The sequence below is a fragment of the Uranotaenia lowii genome, chromosome 3 (assembly GCF_029784155.1).
Source record: "Uranotaenia lowii strain MFRU-FL chromosome 3, ASM2978415v1, whole genome shotgun sequence".
In the NCBI taxonomy this organism is placed as follows: domain Eukaryota; kingdom Metazoa; phylum Arthropoda; class Insecta; order Diptera; family Culicidae; genus Uranotaenia; species Uranotaenia lowii.
The window spans coordinates 229,982,305-230,002,496 of NC_073693.1; the positions used below are offsets into that span (position 1 = coordinate 229,982,305).

The window sequence follows — 20,192 nt, forward strand, 5'->3', positions numbered from 1 at the left end:
TAAATAAAACATTCGACCTACAAATTCAACCTTCAGTTTCAATTGATCCCTTGAAGTCAAAACGGCATTTTTTTTTCATTGTTGAATGCTGTTGATGTTGATCAACGGAGCATTTTTCCCGAAAACGAATTCCTAAAAATGATTTTTTGCCTTAAGGGAGAAAATCATACAAACTTTAAGAATCCTGTTATTATATAAGATTTACAGAGGGTCACTCAAAAATGATCTGTCTGTATGCTAAATATGCATTATTAAACTCGGAATTTTGTTTCAAAGCCCAAAATGAAGTCTGTAAAACAACTCCATAATCTGAAATTTTTTTAAATGTTTATTTTTCTACAACTTTAACTAATTGCTTAAAATTTTAAATAGAAACGCATTCGAAAGACCAGAAAACTTTTTTATGAATATATTAGTGTTCTGTCTTTTTTTATGTAAACTTCAACTCCAAAATGTATTTTTTTCATCTGCTATATATTTTAACTGAGCAGAAAAAAGCCCCGGAAGATAATATTCATCAAAAACTAATTCAAAAATTTTTGTTCATCCACTCTAACATTAACATTTTGGTTAGGTTAACTCATTTAAAAAAAAAAGCATGAATTAATTCGAGCCCAACAATCTGCCAGATTGCTATTCCGAATTGGAAAATTCCTTTTCCCGAAAATTATAAAAGAAGATTTTAACGCTCTACTGCATCAGAAACTTTATCTATACGATATTTTTTAAATATTTAAGTTGAAGTATTGTTAAAGATTTCAAACTATTTCAATGCCTCAAAAATTCTATTAGCAAACCCCAAAAAAATATAAAATAGTAACTGTATTGTACTCTATATATTCAAAAACTTAAAAATTACGCAGTTTGTGACACGGAAGGTGATTGTTGAAAAAAAAAATAATACTATGTAAATAAAATAAAATAAATAATGTTGAAAAAAAAGAACATTCTAACTCATCTGGTAGCATTACTTCATGAGAATTGCTTGGTAGTGTTGGCTTAACACAACTCTTTGAAAATCCAAATATCTCGGAAACCCTTGGATATTTTTCAGTGATGCATTGAAAATAAAATATTCAAAAGGTTATAAGAAATAAGCTTATGGTATTTTAATTACCAGATTTTAATGTATGTGTGAGATATCGAGCAAAGTATGCGAAAAAAAGTAAAAATCATTTTTTTAATTAACAGTTTTGGAAAATCGTTGTTATTTGTTTAGATTTGAAATTTCTAACAAACGTTTTAATCACATCCAATCACAAACATCTTCTTGCACCCAATTAACAAGGTTAAGAAAAAAACTGCAAAATCATATTCATAAGAATTAAGAATTTTTCAAATAACTTTTCATCTTTGATGTGCATTTACTTTTGTAGTTCTTAACATTAAGACTTCAAACCTGCTCCGTTGTGTTATTTGAATTAAAATGTTATTGTTTCATTGAATCAATAACTGATATTCTCATTTAAAAAAAAGTCATGCATTAAAGAGTTAACATAAGGATGCCAGATTATTTTCCACTTCGTATCCGGGCCGGACAAACCGGGCAATTTTATTTGAAAACCTGACAAAATACAGGCATGTGATTTCAAAAGTGACAACCATAAATCCGGGCATTTTTTTCTCAACCCAGAAATTACTTAAAAAAAATAAAAAATTAAAAAAAAACTATAAAAACTCATCGACAGATTTTGAATCGTATTTTAGGCTTCCAAAACTCCTTTTATGATAATTTTTCAAAACTGCTTTTTTTGTTCAATTTGCCAAATCAAGTAAATAAATTCGGGCAAAATCCTGGCATTTTTCAATGAAATCCAGGCAACCGTGCCGGGCAGGACTATACCTAAATTTTGTTTTAAATATCCGGGCAAATCCGGATTTAACCGGGCAATCTGGCAACCTTAAGTTAACAGATATATCGTCGTTTCTCACTTTAACACTAAGTTTTCGAATTAAAAAAAAACACAATTTTTATCAAATTCAATGAATTTACCATTTTTAAACATTGATTGATTGTTTGAAAGTCATTTTTATAAGGTCTGTGCCCTCAAGCAAAGTAGAACACTAATTTTTCTTGCTGAATCCGATCATTTTCCCAATTTCGGCATGTTACTTCTTAGTAAGACCGGAACAAATTTTAAGCCCATCTTTTGTCACTTGAAGTTGGAACATCACGAGGAGGATGATAAAAAATAATGCAAAAAACTAATAAATTGGAATAAGTTACACGGAAGCTTGTATGCAACAAAATTGCATACTACATATTATTGCACAAAACATATAAATCAAGTAATTTTTATCCAAAAATTCATTAAATCAAGAACACAAAAGGTGATCTTGCACAATGTAATTTTTGCTTGTGTAATCTCTTGGATATTTGATAAATTCTTCAAGATTTCCATAAAATACTTCAAACATTATTTATTCCCCCTTCCAGTTTTTGGAAATTTTCTAAGAGGTGGGGGGGTTTCAAAGAAGAAATTACTTTTTGTTCCTTCCTAACTAAGCTTTATTTATTGAGTTCGAGAATTCCCGGGATTTTCAGCGTTTCTTTTTTCAGAAAATTTTCATCACATAATCTTTGTCACAGAACACAGGATTTCGGAAAAATTCACAGATTGTAGGAATTTTCTACGTATTTCCTAAATTATAAATTTCATGTCAACATAAACTTTTAAATTCTTACTTTGTTTAGGAAATTTATGCTAACGTTTTTAATGTTAATTGAGTTTTTTAAGTGAAGTGTAAATAAGACTCATTTCTTCATGACTTTTCAAGGAAATTTATGCAGTTTTCATCACAGAAAACCATCACAGAATTTCTGAGTAAAACCACAGAAAGTAAGCATATGTTTTTTTTTTTTTTTGCAAAAACATAGAATTTTTTTCGGCAACCTTGGTTTTTACAGATATTAGACTGTTAGAGATCGAGATTTCTTTCGAAGTTTAGTTTTTTTTATCTTCTGTGAATAATTTGTTTGTTTCAGCATTCCAAGATTTTCCCACATTTCACTAATTTCGCTTTTGAAATTTCATCTGCGATTGTGTAAAAATTTTTTTTCCATATACTCATGACAACTTGAATGTCAGAAATGTAAAAAAAATAGTCAATTGACATATGGAATTGAAAACGAATGATCTCACTAGGGGAAGGAGGATTGTTTTCCATAGTTTTTTACACCCTTACCATTATTTCGCAAACGTCGTTCTCAAGAGTGATTTTCCAAGAAAGTCCTTTTTTTGCGTCAATCGTTGAAAAATGACCGGATCTATGTGATTTTTAATAGGAATTATTTGAGTTTCATCAAAGCAATAAAAATAATTTTTTTTCAGTCAAAATTATACCGTATTTCTCAATCTTGGTGGTTGTTCTCCTGGATGTATCAATTTTTTGCCCAGCAATAACCAGTCGTACATCATAGAAAAAAAACCAACTCCATCAATTTTTCCACTAACTAAAGTCAAAAGCAACTTCCAATAACACAAACCGGTTAGCGGGAGGGATGCTGAATGATGTTGGAAGTAATTTTGCGCTAATTTGACTTTCAGCATTCCAACGAATAACGAATTCTTGCCCCCAAGATACGAACCAAAAACCCCAATGGGGTGAAGCTAAGAGTAGGGAGGAACGAAATGAAAGCAACTGAAACCGTTCCGAAACGCTCCATTAAATCCCTTTAAATAATTAATTGAACCCGTTCGTCGTTTAATTCTGTATTGAGACTTTTCTTCTCGTTGCTGGCATCCTCCCATTTGGTTTCTCTAACATGATAGCAGCGCTTATATTGCCAACCGGGTTATTTTCTCTGTTATTGTGTCTCGATTTCAGCTTGTGTTTCTCCTTTGCAAGAAACATCTTTAATCACTTCTTTCTAGAATAAGCTCTGCCGCAAGCAGAAAATGGGGAAAGAGGGAGGATTTTTTTCTTTTTCGTTTTTCCGGACAGCATAGAAAATGTAGCAACTCTTGCCTCTTTTCGACACATCTGAAAAATTGAATTGAAACAAAAACAAACGACAAAAAAAAATGTAGACTAATTAGTGTACTTTTATTCTTCTGTTTCATTCGCAGATACAGTTTCTCAACCCGAAAAAAGAAGTATGAGCACTGAGTAGAACCACCGGAGGCTGACGAACGGGGTCATCATCAACTAGAACCGTTTCAACCGAGCCGAACGAAGACTTTGGAGAAACCCAAAACATCAACAACATTAAACAGAAACGAACCTCACGAAACCCACCCGGGGATCAAAGATTGATAAAATAAAAAGCCCGGAAGAGAGAAAGACAAAAGACACATAAAAAAACAAAATGTCCCCCCGACTGTCGCCGAAGACACGAATCGTGTTCAAGTTCATCTTCGGGCTGGGCATTTGGTCCTTCCTGGTGCTCGGGTTCTTCAAGCTGAATGGCGATTCGGTGGCCCAGCACCAGTTCCAGCAGGCTCCGATCAATGGGCGGCTGCTGCTCAACAAGGACAACCGATGGACCGGAAACGAGGCCACTTCCACGACCACGGACCGGTACGCTTCGCCGATGGGGGCGGGCGTCGACGAGGTGCTGGTGGACAATCGTGCCGGTAAGTCCTTTTTCCTTTTTTTATGTTTTTTTTAATGCAATAAAACTGCCATATTATATATTTATATATTAATTATAAGTCATTAGTTTGAATAAACCATAGAAATCTATAAAAATTAAGAAAAATTCAAGATACAAATCTAGTCTAAACCGTCGATGAAATTGAAACCTCTCCTGAAAAACTAGTTTTTCATCTTTTATTCATTAATCCAAAAATATCAACAGTATTTAAATTCTTACGTAACAATGATGTTGAGATGATTCTTAGAAATTTTATCTGCTTCAATATGAGAAAAAGCATTTTAAAATTGATTCTAAGTAGCCGAAGATGTACGGATATCAGTGTAATTACTTTTACTTTCGACTTAATTTTATATTTTAAACTCTATTGAAAACTGGTCTGCTAAAATTTGTTAAATTTTGCTAGAAATAATAATAAATCCAAAAATGCACAAAAAATAAGAACATTTATTTCTAAACTCATTTTCCTGCTAATGACCATTACAAACTCGACAAACTAGTTATGATGTTCCTTATTCTGAATTAGAAAAGGGAAGCAGTAGGTATAGTGATAATCTGAAATCCATATTCGAACCACCAAGAAATATATTTCACATGACATTTGAGTTTAAAGCTTCGGACATAATAATTGATGCACAGAAATAGAATATCTTTAAATATAAAACCAGATTTTAAAAGATTTCGTATTCGAATTCTAAAAAAATCACATAAGATCAGATATTTGATCATGATTAAAAATTGTTTATAAAATTGATAATAATTGTTAAATTTAAATTACCTTCATTCATATTTCATTTCTTCTTTTTCAATTCTTTTGCAAAACATCTTTAAAAAACTTGACCACAATATATCCAATTCGTATATTTATAACATCAAAAGAAAGGTTATTAAAAGGGCTAGCATTGCAAGAAAAGTTTTAGGGATTTTTTTTTCTGAATTACTGCAGATTTTCGACTTTCAACTTGTAAGTGAAATTTCTGTACAAATAATGTTTTATATCAATAATGACAAGCTAGAATTCTCATTAAAAGACTTTCAAGAAACATTTACTTTTTTTTACAAAAACTTATTGCGCAGGACAAAGATTAATTCAAACGATCTCAAATTTTGCAAAAAATACTTAAAAATGCATGAGGAACAACCTATATGAGTCTGGCATTGATCTGCGAAAAAGGACGAAAAGTGAAATAGTCTAATAAATCGAAATCAAATATCAAATATTGAGTTTTGGATTTATCACCACGATTGTTTGTTCTTCGAAATTATCGACATTTTTCGGTGAGTTTTAAGAATATTAAATCAGATTTACCAGTTGTCCAGTCCAACTGTTAAATCTGTTTTATTATTTTTAAAACTCACCGTAAAACGTCGATAATTTCGAAGAACAATATCAAATATTTGAGAAAAATGCGCCAAATAGAACAAAAAAACAATGCTGTTGTCTTAACAATTTATTTTTCGATTTATTGATCTTTGTTTAAAAAATTTTACAAAATTTAATTTGAAGTTCTTTTTTTATCACTTTAAAATGTATGTATCCCACGTGAATAAATTACAATAAAAATATTCATTCCAATATGGCAATCGTTAGAGTATAACATGAACTTCATTTTTCCATATTTTCAAAGCAATATAGTAAACTTTCCATTTTTTTAAGACAAAGTTTTCCCAAAATGTATGTTATGGGTTTCATTGATCCCTTGAGTCCAAAAAGATATAATTTTCTTCTGAATGGATCACGATCATCGGTTTTGACGAAATAACAAATATTTGTCCAATAACGAAAGTTTTTCAGTGATTATCTGCTAAAAAAGACTTGAAAAATTGTATTTCTAAAAACTGCGCCTTTGAGTATGCAATTATAGCGTAGTGGACAAACTTTTAGAAGACTTTGTCTGATACTTACAAACTGTGAAATGGGAAGTTATATTCAAAAAAAAATCAACGGGCCTTTTATTTTAGAATTTTGCTAAAATTTTGCCTAGGGCTTAAGGGCTTTTGCCTGAATTAAGTATCAAATCTCCTTTAGTAAGGGATGAAGTCTCCTTAAACTTAAAAAATATCACAATTTTTTCGTTCCACGAAAATGCTTCTAGTTTATCTACAGATTCATGTATCGTTATTACTTCTGGAGCATGTAAGCTTGAAATTACACGCTATCATGAATTGCAAAAGACGGCGAGTTGATTAATTTTCCCGTAAAGATATGATGAAAATAAGAAAAGGGGATCAAGTATCCCCATTAGACCGCTGCAAAAAATGACTTTTTGCTCCCACATGTTTTTTCGATGCATTTTGGGTCACCAAGCATCATTGTAAAGTATTAAATGGTTTGGTTGATTCCTGAATTAGCGCAACGCGTTTCAATTTTGTTTTGTCTTTTTTTTTTAATTTGTATGGAAGAAGAAATTTTTGCGGGTTTAATCATCCAGAACATTCAAATCCATTGACACTCTTTGAAAAGCATTTGAAAATGCCAGACAATGCTTGCTAGAACTTTCAATAATTTCATGAAATGTTTTGCAAAGGTAATAAAAATCAATAAATTTGCTGGTTATGCAGAGCAATTTTTTTGAGATTATTTATTCTCATCCTACAGTTACACTAAGATTGCCAATTGCCCGGTTTTATCCGGGTTTGCCCGGATATTTCATTGAAAATGCTCGGATTTTTCTCGAATTTTTTATTTGGCAAATAAAGCAAAATAAAAATGAATTTTGTTGTGCAATTTTTATATTAAGCCACCAAAGCAAAAAAGTATGAGCAAATTTTGCAAAAAAAAAATCATGAAAGGTTTTTTAGAAGCTTCTAATACGATTTAAAATCTGTTTATGAATTTTTATGCAATTTTTTTTTTAATTTTTTATATTGATTTTGTTGACTTATTACTGGGTTTTGCCAAAATTTGCCTGGATCTTTCCCGGTCTTTTGGTGGTCAATTTAGAAATGAAATGCCTGGATTTTGCCAGGTTTTTGTAGAAAATTGCTCGGTTTTTCCGGCTCGAATTCCTGCTGAAAAAATTCTGGCAACCTTAGGTTACACAGCCTTTGGATAAAAATAAAAAAACACTTTGTATAGCATCGATTATCTTTTCAAGGTAACGAGTGAGGTTTGTGCTTTGCTTACATGAATTGTACTGCAAAAATCGAAGAATATTTTTCATCCAAAGTTATATTTTACAGAGCTTGCAGCGGTCTCATCCCTATTCTCCTACTTATTTAGTTTACACTGCGCATTAACTTTTTTTTTAATTTAGCTACATAGAATCATTTTTGAAATGTTTTATAAATTTATGAAATCCACAAAAAGAAGGATTTAAAAGAAATAAAATAAGTAAAATGTCTATATATTTCCTAAAGAAGGATTTATTATTATTATTTAAATAACTTATTAAAACAAGGGTCGTGGAAATTTAGATTCGTCAATTTGAATTTGGCTTTTTTTTAGTCTTGGGTGCAGATCAATCAGCGATTGTTTTTGAACACTCTGATCGTTTTTTTTAAATCTTTTTCAAGGGAATGTTCAACCAAGTGCATGTGTGTTTTGATTTGAAAATAATTAAAGATAGTTTTAAACGTAGTTTACGAAACCAGTCTGTATGATATTGAGTTATCAAATAAAATTAAAACATTTTGGTGTCTCTTTTTTGTATTTTTTTTTATTTCAAACGGCTCATACCATGAGGCATTAAGAGCCAAACTCGTTTTGTATGTTAACAATTGTTTGCTTAGGTCTACATCACTTTATCACTTTTTTCACTTTTTGAAGAGAACAGGAAATAGATAGTTTGCCGTCTGTAGTTTATGTCGATTTCGTTCCAGTCAATTGAATGCTGTTTATGTTTTTCACTGGATGGTAAAGATTTTTTTTCGGTCGCACTGTTAACGTTTGATTCTGATTTATAGGTCTCTGTAAAGATTATGTTTTCAGGACACAAAAATTCGAATTGAAAAAAAAGACAAACCTATTGCAAAAATTTCAAACAATTAAATATTGGGACTATGAAATTTGATTAATTAATAATACAAGTGAAAAGATGAAAAAAAGTAAATTTTTCAACTTTAAGATTTTTTAAATAAAAACGTTTTTTTTTAAATGAAATTAATAAATTAAATTCATCAGTTATAACCAGTTAAGCACTATAATTTTTTGAGCCTTTGTTTCGGCAATTAATTTGAAATACCTTGGTGTCGTGAACTGAGAACTTTTCTCAGATTTAGTATATCACCTCTAGTTTTGGTAATATGGCTTTTAAAAGTTTTAAAATGAATCAGATTTGAGTTGAATGAAGCATTGATGATAGAACAATGCGTACCAATTTGACTTTTGCTTTGAGAAAATCAAAAATAATATTTACGAAATGGGGAAAAGGGAACAAAAAAAATACTATGACTTTGTTCTCAGAAGTCTTATTGTGGTTCCGGGGAAGTTGATCATTGATTTAAGACATTTATATTATTCTTTTTCTAATATTTTTAACAGTTTTGTAAGAAAAGTGCAGAAATGTCTAAGATGACTTTAACCTTTTTTAAAACCTTTTTTTTCAAAAACAAAAGATTACAACGAATAATTGAATAAATCAAAATAAGCTCTTTACTTCTTTGTACCTCGTTAAAACAGAATAAGGTTGTCTTGTGTAGTTTTTTAAAAATCATTTTGAATGGAGCTGGAGCTGGAGCTGAGCATTTAAAGGAATATGAACACAATAAAAAAAAATTAGGCTGAAAAAAGTTTGTTTGAAGACAATTTCAAACGATTTTTTTTTAAATATTATATTAAAGATTAAATTCCACCGGAGGCGAGCCAATTTTCTGCTATGTTTGTAAGCATTGTAAACCTATTACTTTTTAATAATTTCCCGTTACCACGGCTAACTCATTTTTCAAACTAAAAAATTTACTTAGAAAAAATCCCCAAGGGGAAGGGTCTACCCCTAACTCTCCCACCCCCCGTTCGCACGACCTTGTTGGGGTTTCCTGTAGAATGGCATTTGTTATTCTAAGTATTACATGAAGTTATTAAAATCTTAGAAAAAAATATGAATCAACCGATTTGTTCACCACACTTTTGATACGAAAATTTTTAACAGTTTGACAAATGAAATGAACGGTCACAAATCATGTACACGAGGGTGTCCTAAAATTGCATGATGTCTGGGAATCTGATGGGTAAACCTCCAAATGGTAGATTGGTATGTCGAGAAAGAACTTTTGTATGAGGCCTACAAAAAAAGAAAAGAACCGTAACTTTTTCTGCAATATATACTTCAATTTGTGTAGCCATCCTGTTTCAATTCAAGTTTTGAATAAAATTGAGGATTTTCAGAGCAAGTTCACTCGTGTTGGAGGAAAGTGGTAGATATTTTGACACTTGTTGCACATTTAGAAAATTTAACAATGCAAAATAAATTCAAGATCTGATGCTGCCTTTTTTTTCAAAACATTTTTTTTTTCATTTCAACCGACATAGTTTCGAGAAAAAATTACAGTCGCAAATCTAAAAAAATATGACGCATTGTGTAATTTTCAAAATTTGCCTCAAGTGTCATATTTTCAACAACTTTCTTCCAACACGACTGAACTTGCTCTTTAAGTTTCATTTTAAGTTTCAGTGCATAGTCTAATTTTGGGATACTTAAATACGAATTTACTTAAAGTTTAAATACCTGAACGGTGATCTTTAAATCTTTTCTATTCCGGAATTCTATCCTTGAATCGAAAAAAAAGCAAAAAGTAAAACAAATTTAATACCTGAATTCAATGTCTCCAAATCATTTTTAAAATGGAATTAAAAAGTTTTGTTCATCCGAATGATGCTGAACTGATTTAACTTACCATCTTTTGCACTTCTAAGCATTCAATTTACTTTAAAAAAGCTCTTCCACATGAAATTTTGCAGTTTGCAGGTGTACATAAAATCTATTCGTCGCCACGTCACCCATATTCGGCAGACGGGTGTATTTCCTGGGGGGCCCCGTCACATCAAAAAGCAGGTGACGCTCTCTTACTCAAGTAAGCCGCTCAGTTTAGCCACGCGTTTCAAATCTGGGAACTCTCCCTCTTTTATTTCTCGCTCTCAGAATTTCTTTGCGCCTGGCTGGTAAAACTACTAAAATGAGCGTGGCGACGAACGTGTTAAATGAGAAACAGCGCTAGCAACCTGTGTTCCAATTTTCAAAGAGTTTATTGCTTTTTGCTGAATGGCGATAAAGCTTTGCCTGTTTTTATTTCCTTCCGAACATCATCCACAACTTCATTTTTAGTTTTCCCAACGGAAAAACGTTTCCATCGGCCGTGAAAGTGACTTGTTGTTTTTCCGCTTTATTCTTTTTTCTCGGATTCCCATTTTTCATTTCCCGTTTCGAATAACCTACCCCAACATGGCACAGTGGTTTGTGGACGATTGCGTTTTTCTTATTTAGTTTTCAAAGCTAGTGGAAAAATCTGGTTTCCAAATATTTGTCACACTAAATGTGTTGAGCCAATAACACAAACTCCAGCTTGGGTCGCAATCTACAATGAAGACTTTAACTTTTGAAGCATGACATCCCAATGTTTTCTCCAGTGGCAATGTTTTTATTATTTTTACGGCTACAGAAAAAAAAAGAGAAGAAGCAACTGAATGGGATAAGCATAAGAAAAGCAGGAGTAAACCTCTATATATCAACTTTTGAGCGTTGATCCTTTTTTATTTAGCCTATGCCAAGATGGCCCGAACTGAGACAGAGCATTTGGCAAGACAATGTCACAGGAAGAAAATGAAGAAGGACACTTTGTGAAATGTTCTTTGCCGAACCGAGCTCAAGCAGCGAATTATATGCTGTGTACATTTATAGAGTAAGTTTTCCAAATGTCGAAAGCAATTAAATACAAAAAATAATCAAAAATAATTAAATTTGATAAAGGATAACACACTAAACTTTCTTTATAAGCAAAATTTTTTAAGGTAATTATTTTCAGAAATTTAAGACCAATTCAAACACTGCCAAATTTTAATTTTGTTGCTGTAAAATGTTCTACTGAAAATGACAAACAAAAAACGGACAGGAAAGGCTAAGCTGCTGTCCTATCGCATGAATAAGCTACGCTAGATGCAAGCAAAACTGAAGAAAGGACATACGGGATTGGGGAAACCAATTGTTTTTGAGGTTAATCTTCTTAAAGTAATTCGATTTAGACCAAATTTGTCTTAAGATCTGGATAGATAAAATCGTTGAACGAATTGATTTATTGAATTTCTATTATTCATCTTAGAACATGATCCTCTTTCAATTTTTTTTTATTTTGGAATATTTAAATTGATTTTTTTTATGAATGTGAAATCACGATACTTTTTGCGCCATCATCATCCCAGGGGCGAATAGTAATTTTAGTATATTCTCATATGACGAAATTTTTCCGAAAAGGGCAATCTCATACATTGAAATAAATTTTGTAGGCTTAAACTCAAAAAGTAGTGATTTTTTAATGGTTAGGAGCTAAAATGTGTCAATGTGTTCAGTTAGATAACTTTGAGTTGCTTTGAAGACAAAATCGACCTAGATATCGCTTCTGTAGTGGATGATCCAAAATGCGAACAGTAATTCTGGCTTTAAACAGTGCGCTTGCATTTTGGCGAGAAGACAAAATGAGAAAACAAAAGGGTGGAAAATTCAATATATTTATTTTTTCATGCAACAATCACGGAAAATCTGTATTCACTTATCGCAGAATGGAGTTATGATTTTTTTTCAAGCATTTGAGGTACGTTGTAAGGAATGAGACTTTGAATGCGTTTTCTCTATTGGCCTTGGCGTATTGGCCTTTATGGAAAATCGATACCGATAAGTTCCTCAGAGCTTACCCCTTTAAATAGGCAAATTTTGTGCTGATTTACCTTTACCTTTACCTTTTGTTAGATTTTGTCCATCATATCTTGTTATGGTAATACAGCGTTTAGAAGTTACAAAAGGATTCATTTTTGAGAGGAATCAAACATAGATAACTAATTACCTGATCAAAGAGAAAAACAAAATTATATCAAGATGAGATATTTTGATATTAATTTTTTCCTATGAATATTAGAGATCATTAAGTACTCCTTGAGTTTGAGTTTAACCAGGAGATTCGAATCTCGACATTCAGGTTGGAAGGAACGCCTCAGAATTGTCGTGATTTTACGATTCCAACGAATCTCAATTCAGAAAGTCACTCAGACACGTCTGTCGCTCACAAGAATAGATCAACAACTGACTTTGTTTTGTTTGCCCGTCTTTTGCACAGGAAAGCAAATCACAGCAACCAATTAGCAGCAGCAGCCCTAAAAATCTGCATTTCCTAAGCCAATTTGTTTTTTTTCACCGAAAACCCAAATCAAAACAAACAACCAGCAGCAGCCTTAAAAACCTGTGCTTTTAAAGCCTGTCTTTTTCCACCGGAAAGCCAAATCATAATAAAAAAAAAAATCAGCAGCGGCAACTCGAAAATCTGCGCTTCCTATACCAATTCGTCTTTTTCACCTGGGAGGCCAAATTGAAACAATCAGCAGCAGCAACAGCCTTAAAAATCTGCGTTTTCCAATACAATCCGTCTTTTCCACCAGAAGGTCAAAGCAAACAAACAATCAGCAAGGGAAGCCTTAAAATTCGGCGCTTCCTGAACCAATTCCATATTTTTCCACCGGAAGGCCAAATCAATGCAAACAATCAGCAGCAAGGGCTTTAAAATCAGCGCTTCTTAAGCCAATCCGTCTTTTTCCACTGAAAGGCCAAATAAAAAAAACGATCAGCAGCAGCCTTTAAATTCTGTGCTTCCTATACCAATCCGTCTTTCTTCCGGGGACCGATACATTTTGTTTTCGTAGCAGCAGCCTTGAAAATCTGCGCTCCCTGTGCCAATCCGTCTTTCCACCGAAACAAAAACTAATTTTTCGTAGCAGCAGCTTTGATAATCTGCGCTCTCAGTTCTTGTACTACCAACCACGCCATAGTCGAGATTTTACGAATTTAGCGATTAACTCAGACACGCCTGTCGCTCATAAGAATAGATTAATTACTGACTTTGTTTTGTTTGTTTTGCCTAGTGTTGCCAATATAACAAACGTTGCCATAGAATTTTATTTTATTTTATATATTTCCAGTGTTGCCAAACATAATTTTTTTTAAAGCTGTAATGAAGGTGTTGAAATTAAATTTTAACTGAATAAGATAATAGTATACTGTTGAGATGGGTATAAGTAATACTTTTGAAACCTATATATTTCTTTCATCATCAACGAAAGTGTTTGAGTTTTTGATATTGAAGATTTTAACTCATTCAACAACTTGGCTAAAGACTGTAAAACGATTTGACCTATAATTCAAAACATATCCAAAGATCAATTTCATTGGAAAGTTTTGTAAATTTTGTCAAGATTCCAGTTTTATACAGAAGTAGGAAAAACTAAAAAAAAAGAACGACTATTACTTTTCTCTCAGAAGTCAAAATCTTTTGCTGTTTAAAGAAAAAATAATCTTCCAATTAAAACCTTTTTTTTAATCTTTGTAGGTAATGTTCTACAGTTTTTTCTAAACAATATGTTCAAAGTTATTAGTTGATTTGTTACCTATTTTCAAAAATAATCTCGTAAAACTACAGCTTTTCCAGAAAAATGTGAGTTTTTTGTCTTCTATAAATTTAAATCTGTAAATAGTGTAAATTCAGATAAATTTATTCGTTCTCAATAATTGATTAATAGTAATTTTGACTAAAATAAAAATGGAAAAACCACAAAATTAAAAATTTCAAAAATGCTTGTAAAACTTGCATTCATAAAATTTTCTTCTGGCTTCGTTGAGGTTCTATCTAAAAATTTAATTTTGAGGTCCTTCCTGCTTACCATTAAATCAAATGAAATGCATAGATCCAGATGATTGTTTCCAAATTTAAAGATGATCTATTGCATCAACAGGACGAATCCAAAAGAATTGCATTTCAGCTCTACGGTTTAAATGGGCACTTTGTTTTCCGGTCAAAGAATTAAAATTCCGCTGTTATTTCGCAACAATATTGCAAAATATTGCAAAATATTGCAAAATATTGCAAAATATAGATGTTTTTAAAATATGATCCCGTAAATTCATTTGAAATAAAAACATTAAATGCAGAGACCAAATCAAATGACACCTGGCTTGTGTGTCTTTTTTCGTAGGAATCTGAAGAAGGCTATTTGAGCCACCGCATGCATCGGAAAATTTAGTTTTACCTTCAATACCCCCGTTATTTTTTTAAATAATTCAGTGGTTTTCAAAGTGGTCCTTACTGCCTACAAGGGGCGTTAAGAGCTTCTAAGGGGACTTCGACCCCAATTTTAAACTTTAGGGGCGTTGGAAGGGCTAAAGGGAGTGGTGAGGCTTAGTTGAGTTTTGATAGCTTGATTAAGAAATATTTCTAAATTGAAATGACACTTAACTTGGGATCGATTCAAGAATTAATACCAAATCTTATCGTTTATTCTGTGAATCATCAGTAAGGTTTGATTTTATCTCCACAGGCAAATTCGAACACTCAACTGTAATTGATATTTGAAGCAATTTTTCTTCACCGAATAGGGGTTTAAGTGAATTTCATTTATATTTTTCATGTAATTTCCAATAATTTTGAAGCAAAGATTTGTAGAAATTATTTCGTTACTACGAACTTCATCATTCCCACACTTTGTTCACGATAAGAAATCCTCAGAACCAAAACGGGATTTTTGGAGGAAAAACATTCATCCTTCTTTTCGTTTAATTCGTTTTTCATATTATATTTTTCAGAAAATTTCAGGTAACAATTTTCATTCGATAAAAATTTGAAAGAATTTGATGATTTTTTTAATTATTAACCTACAGCATAGCCCATTAGATTTTGAAAATATCAATGGAATTCATCCTTAATTATAAAGGGTGATACGGTCAACATTTGGTCAAGGGAAAACGCGTGTAAATCGGTGAGTTCGTTTATTTAAAAAATCAAATTAAATTTCTTTTTCAAGTTTAATTAGTATAAAATTCAGGAAAAATATTCAGTTAGGCTTCCGCTTTTCCAATTCCGAATTTCCGGGCCTTACGCTTAACCCCTGCCATCAGATTTTGAACAGCCACCTTGTCCACCTTCTTCGCCGCAGAAAAACAGTTTGCCTTGAACTGCTGCTCGTCCTTAGCCGTTTCTTTGATCTACTTTAGGTTCTGCTTGACAATAGCCCAGTATTTCTCAATTGGGCGGAGCTCTGGCGTGTTGGGAGGGTTCTTGTCCTTGGGAACCACCTGCACGTTGTTGGCGGCGTAGCACTCCATGGCCTTTTTACCGTAATGGCAAGATGCCAAATCCGGCCACAACAGTACGTAACAACCGTGTTTCTTAAGGAAAGGCAGCAGACGTTTATTCAAACACTCTTTCACGTAAATTTCTATGTTGACAGTCCCGGAAGCTATGAAAATGCTGCTTTTCAAGCCACAGGTACAGATGGCTTGCCAAGCCAGATATTTCTTCGCGAACTTTGACAGTTTAATGTGCTTGAAAATATCTGCTTCCTTTCCCCTTCCTTTTGCCGTATAAAACTCCTGTCCCGGAAGCTGCTTGTAGTCGGCTTTGACGTAGGTTTCGTCGTCCATTACCACGCAGTCAAACTTCGTCAGCATCGTCGTGTACAGCCTCCGGGATCGCGCTTTGGCCGTCGTATTTTGTTTATCATCGCGATTTGGAGTCACTACCTTCTTGTAAGTCGATAGTTCGGCTCGTTTTTTGGCTCGATGCACGGTTGTAGACGATACACCCAGCTTATTTGCGGCTTCTCGGAGAGAGAGGTTAGGGTTTCGCTTGAAATTACCGGCAACTCTCTTTGTCGTCTCAGCGGTTTACGGTTTTCGATTTCCCCCCGATCTAGACTTCCTGGCTGTCGACAAACGTTTCCCAAACACTTTAATCACATTTGTAACGGTTGATTTGGCAACTTTTAGCGATTTTGCCAGCTTTGCGTGCGAGTAGCTCGGATTTTCGCGATGCGCGAGCAAAATTTTGATACGCTGCTCTTCTTCCTTGGACGGCATTTTAACAATTGAAGAGTGAATTTCAAAATCAAAATAGGACAACATTCTACACACACACACACCTTCAAAATGAGGGGTGTTCAGGTTTTTTAAATGCAAAATTGAAAGATACATCAAGTTGATATTGACCAAATTTTGACCGTATCACCCTTTATTGTTTCAGACATGTATAACCGATATAATAACAAAATTGTGAATAATTGAACAAAATATTTTTGCTCAGTTGTACAGGAATTTGAGTTCAATTTGATAAGCTTTTTGGTTGCCATGGGTATGAAATCTTGGAATACAATCAAATCATTGTTGTATTAAGTTTAATTGAAATTACAAATTTTAATAAACCACAGTGTCGTTCACAATTCTAAAGAAATGGGAAGCAAGTGCACAATCACATCTACATTCATCATCTACTTCTTTTCACTCTGATGATATTTTTTAAACGCAAACATTCGTCCAAAATTTTAATCGCACTTTTCAATCCAATCCCAAAATATTGCACTTCGCGTAACATTAGATATTAGAACTTATCAAATTCTCTTCAAATGCTAGCTTCATGTTTCAAAAACACCATGTCAAAATTCTAAAAATAGATGTTGCTCAGTTTCTGAGATATTGTTGTTTTAATGAAAAAAGTAAAAAAAGGCAGATTTTAGACGAATTACTGTATCTCAAGTCAAACATATAAGAGAAAACCCAAATTTAGTTAAATATTAGTATGACACTGTGCCAGTAGATCTATCTAACGTAAGGTTGCCAGATTGCCTGGTTTCATCCGGGTTTGCCCGGATATTTAATACTCAATTTCAAAACAGTCCGGTCCGGCCCGGTTGCCCGGATTTCTTTGAAAAATTCCCGGATTTTGCCCGGATTTATTCACTTTATTTGGCAAACTAATCAAAACAAAAACAACGAACACCTTTAAAACGAAATATTTTGAGCAAAATTACCCGAATTGTCCGGACCGGATACTTGCTGAAAAAATTCTGGCAACCTTAATCTAACGTATTAAATTAGAAAAAAAAATTATCTCCTGAATAAAGAGTTACGAAATTTGATGAAAGAGACATTTTTCTAGAATTATGAACAGTACTGTAGTTGATAATCTTCCTACGTAAGTTCGGAATTCCAACTGTTAGTGGCGGTAAGCTCGTAAATTTAGTAAAAGGGGCGGCGAGTGAATAAAGTTGAAACAATTCGTTTAAAACGGATTAAATATTGAAGGATTTGAGGGCAGACAATTTATATTTATGTAATTTAACCTTACGAGTACCTTCAAAATCGTTTTCCTTCAAAACAATTATTTAAAGAATTTCTGACAGCCAAATTGGTCTTTAAAGGGACTGTTACAGATTTTTACAGCTCTTTCATTAGAGCTATCTTTTGTTTAAAAAGCCTTATATTCTAAAAAGGTTTATTTTACGGTTTATGTTGAGAACGGCTGCATCGGCAGTTTATTACCAACCTATGGTATTTTATTGCAGTCAAGGAATGTCTTGAAAGCTGTTTACCATTATAAAGGTTAATTAACCTTAATCCGCTCTTGAGTGTCAATATGACACTATTGGAAATTTGACTTCTTGTACATTATTCGGGTGCATCCAAATGATATAATTTTTACGGAGACCCTCAATGAATTCTTGATATCTTTGATTTTGCATAGCTACTTTATTTACAGATGCACTCTGAAAGCCCAGGAAAAAACTCCTAAATCAGACCTTGAGTGTCAATTTGACACTCCTAACACTTAAAACAAATGAATCTCTGCTGTTTCTAAACCATTTTCTACAAAATTAAAAGTTTTGGAAACCTCCTGGCGTTACTCAAATATATTTTTCAGACGTTGTTCACTGTGGTGGAGTACAGTTGGATATATTGAAATAGTTTAAAAAATATCAAATAATTTATCAGAATATGCTGAGGTTTCACAATTGGACAATTTAGACTGATATAATATATTGATCCATCAATTGAGTTATACTACAAGATTACACAATTGAGTAGTCCTTGAACCAGATTGAGGTATAAGCTCTGATCGTGTACACGATATGTTGACCAGCATAAATTTATCGTTCAAGTGTCGAATGGAATACGATGGCACCGTAGTGTTAGTGTAGCATATAGCAAAACAATAACACACACCTTGAATCGTGAATCCGACAATCGTTGATATTTTCGAGGACACATGAAACGATCATTCTGTAAACGAGTTTCGGTGAACGCAGTTGCACAGCTTTGAAGGGTGCGATGTGTCGGCAAACGGGAACGAACCAGAATGTTATTTCTGGTTCACCACATTCACCAACTACATTTCAGTTTTCCATTTTTCAAAGTCCAAAAAAAGGAAAAACATGCTTCGGAAAAAATACTGTAGATCAGCTACGGAATGCTACATAAAAAATTCCTAAGTGTTCATGAAAGCTATACGTTTCACACAATGCTATTTTTTTTTTTATTTTAAAGGATCATGACAACAAAAGTGTTTAAAAAAGTGATGTGGAGACCGTTCTTTTTAATCAATGAACCCTCAAATTTGTTTAAGCCCCAACAGATTAATTTTGAAAAGAGGATCGGAAAGTTGACGTAATTTGGAACATTTTCAAAATTTACAAAGCACAGAGTTTTTGACGAATTTTAAAAGGTAGCTGTTTTTCGAACTTTTTGTCAATTTGCAATTTCTCAGGTTTTCTTGCTCTCAAATTCAACTTTGCATTGAATTTAGAGTATATTCACGGAAGATTTCCGGAAATAATTTTTTGCATCAGAAATGAAATTTCTAACCGATTCTAGTTGTGTGATTATATTAGCACTGCAATACTTTACACAAATTTGTAGAAAATTACGACGTTTCCAAAACAACAAATTTTGTAAAACCCGGCTGGGATAAAAAGGTTTTAGTCAGAAGTGTCAAATTGACATTCCAGGGACTGTAAAGGTAGACTGAGTCGATTTGGAGTAATTTTTTAATTTCTCAAACCCTGGGGTCTAAAAACCTTCATTTTGATTTACAAATCATACATTATTTTTGGTTGAATGCAGTGTTCCGAATATCACTCATTTTCAATGAATGTTTTTGATTGCCCTTCGCACCTGAACGTACAGCGGTCGGGTTTCGTTATTGATTGTTACTCGACCTACCCGATCATCGATCGTTCAATTCATCGCTAAAATACAGATCACCTCGCACGATGCTTGCTGTCAAAACAGTGCAGCACCATCATCAAATTGGAATCTCACCAATGCGCAATGCATATGGCGAATCTTGTTGGTCTTCGATCAGGAGTGAATGGATCAGGCAGTGAGTGAGTGATACATGAAGCCGATCATTAGCGTATTTTGTTTGATTTGATATACAACAAATTAATAAATTTATTTGTTGTTATAACGTTTTTTAACATCAGTATGATTAAAATAAAATTGTAGTTGTGTTTGTGAGGGAAAGATGTTCACTTTCGCCGTGTTTTTCAATTTTTACAAGTTCTTTTATTAAACTGTCGTCCGTCACGTTAAAATTACTGAGAATTTATGGTGTTTCTCACAATTGTTTGATT

At 32.9% G+C, this 20,192-nt stretch overlaps 1 protein-coding gene across 7 annotated transcripts in view; it reads left to right on the forward strand.

Annotated features, from left to right (window-relative positions):
• Positions 1–20,192, forward strand: part of LOC129758338 (uncharacterized) — a 219,198-nt gene that overhangs the window by 183,363 nt on the left and 15,643 nt on the right. For all 7 annotated transcript variants that reach the window (XM_055755839.1, XM_055755837.1, XM_055755838.1 and 4 more), the window contains one exon: positions 4,071–4,577. In XM_055755839.1, coding sequence (XP_055611814.1) covers positions 4,310–4,577 — 268 coding nt within the window. In that variant the 5' untranslated portion in view covers positions 4,071–4,309. The remainder of the gene's footprint in view (positions 1–4,070; positions 4,578–20,192) is intronic.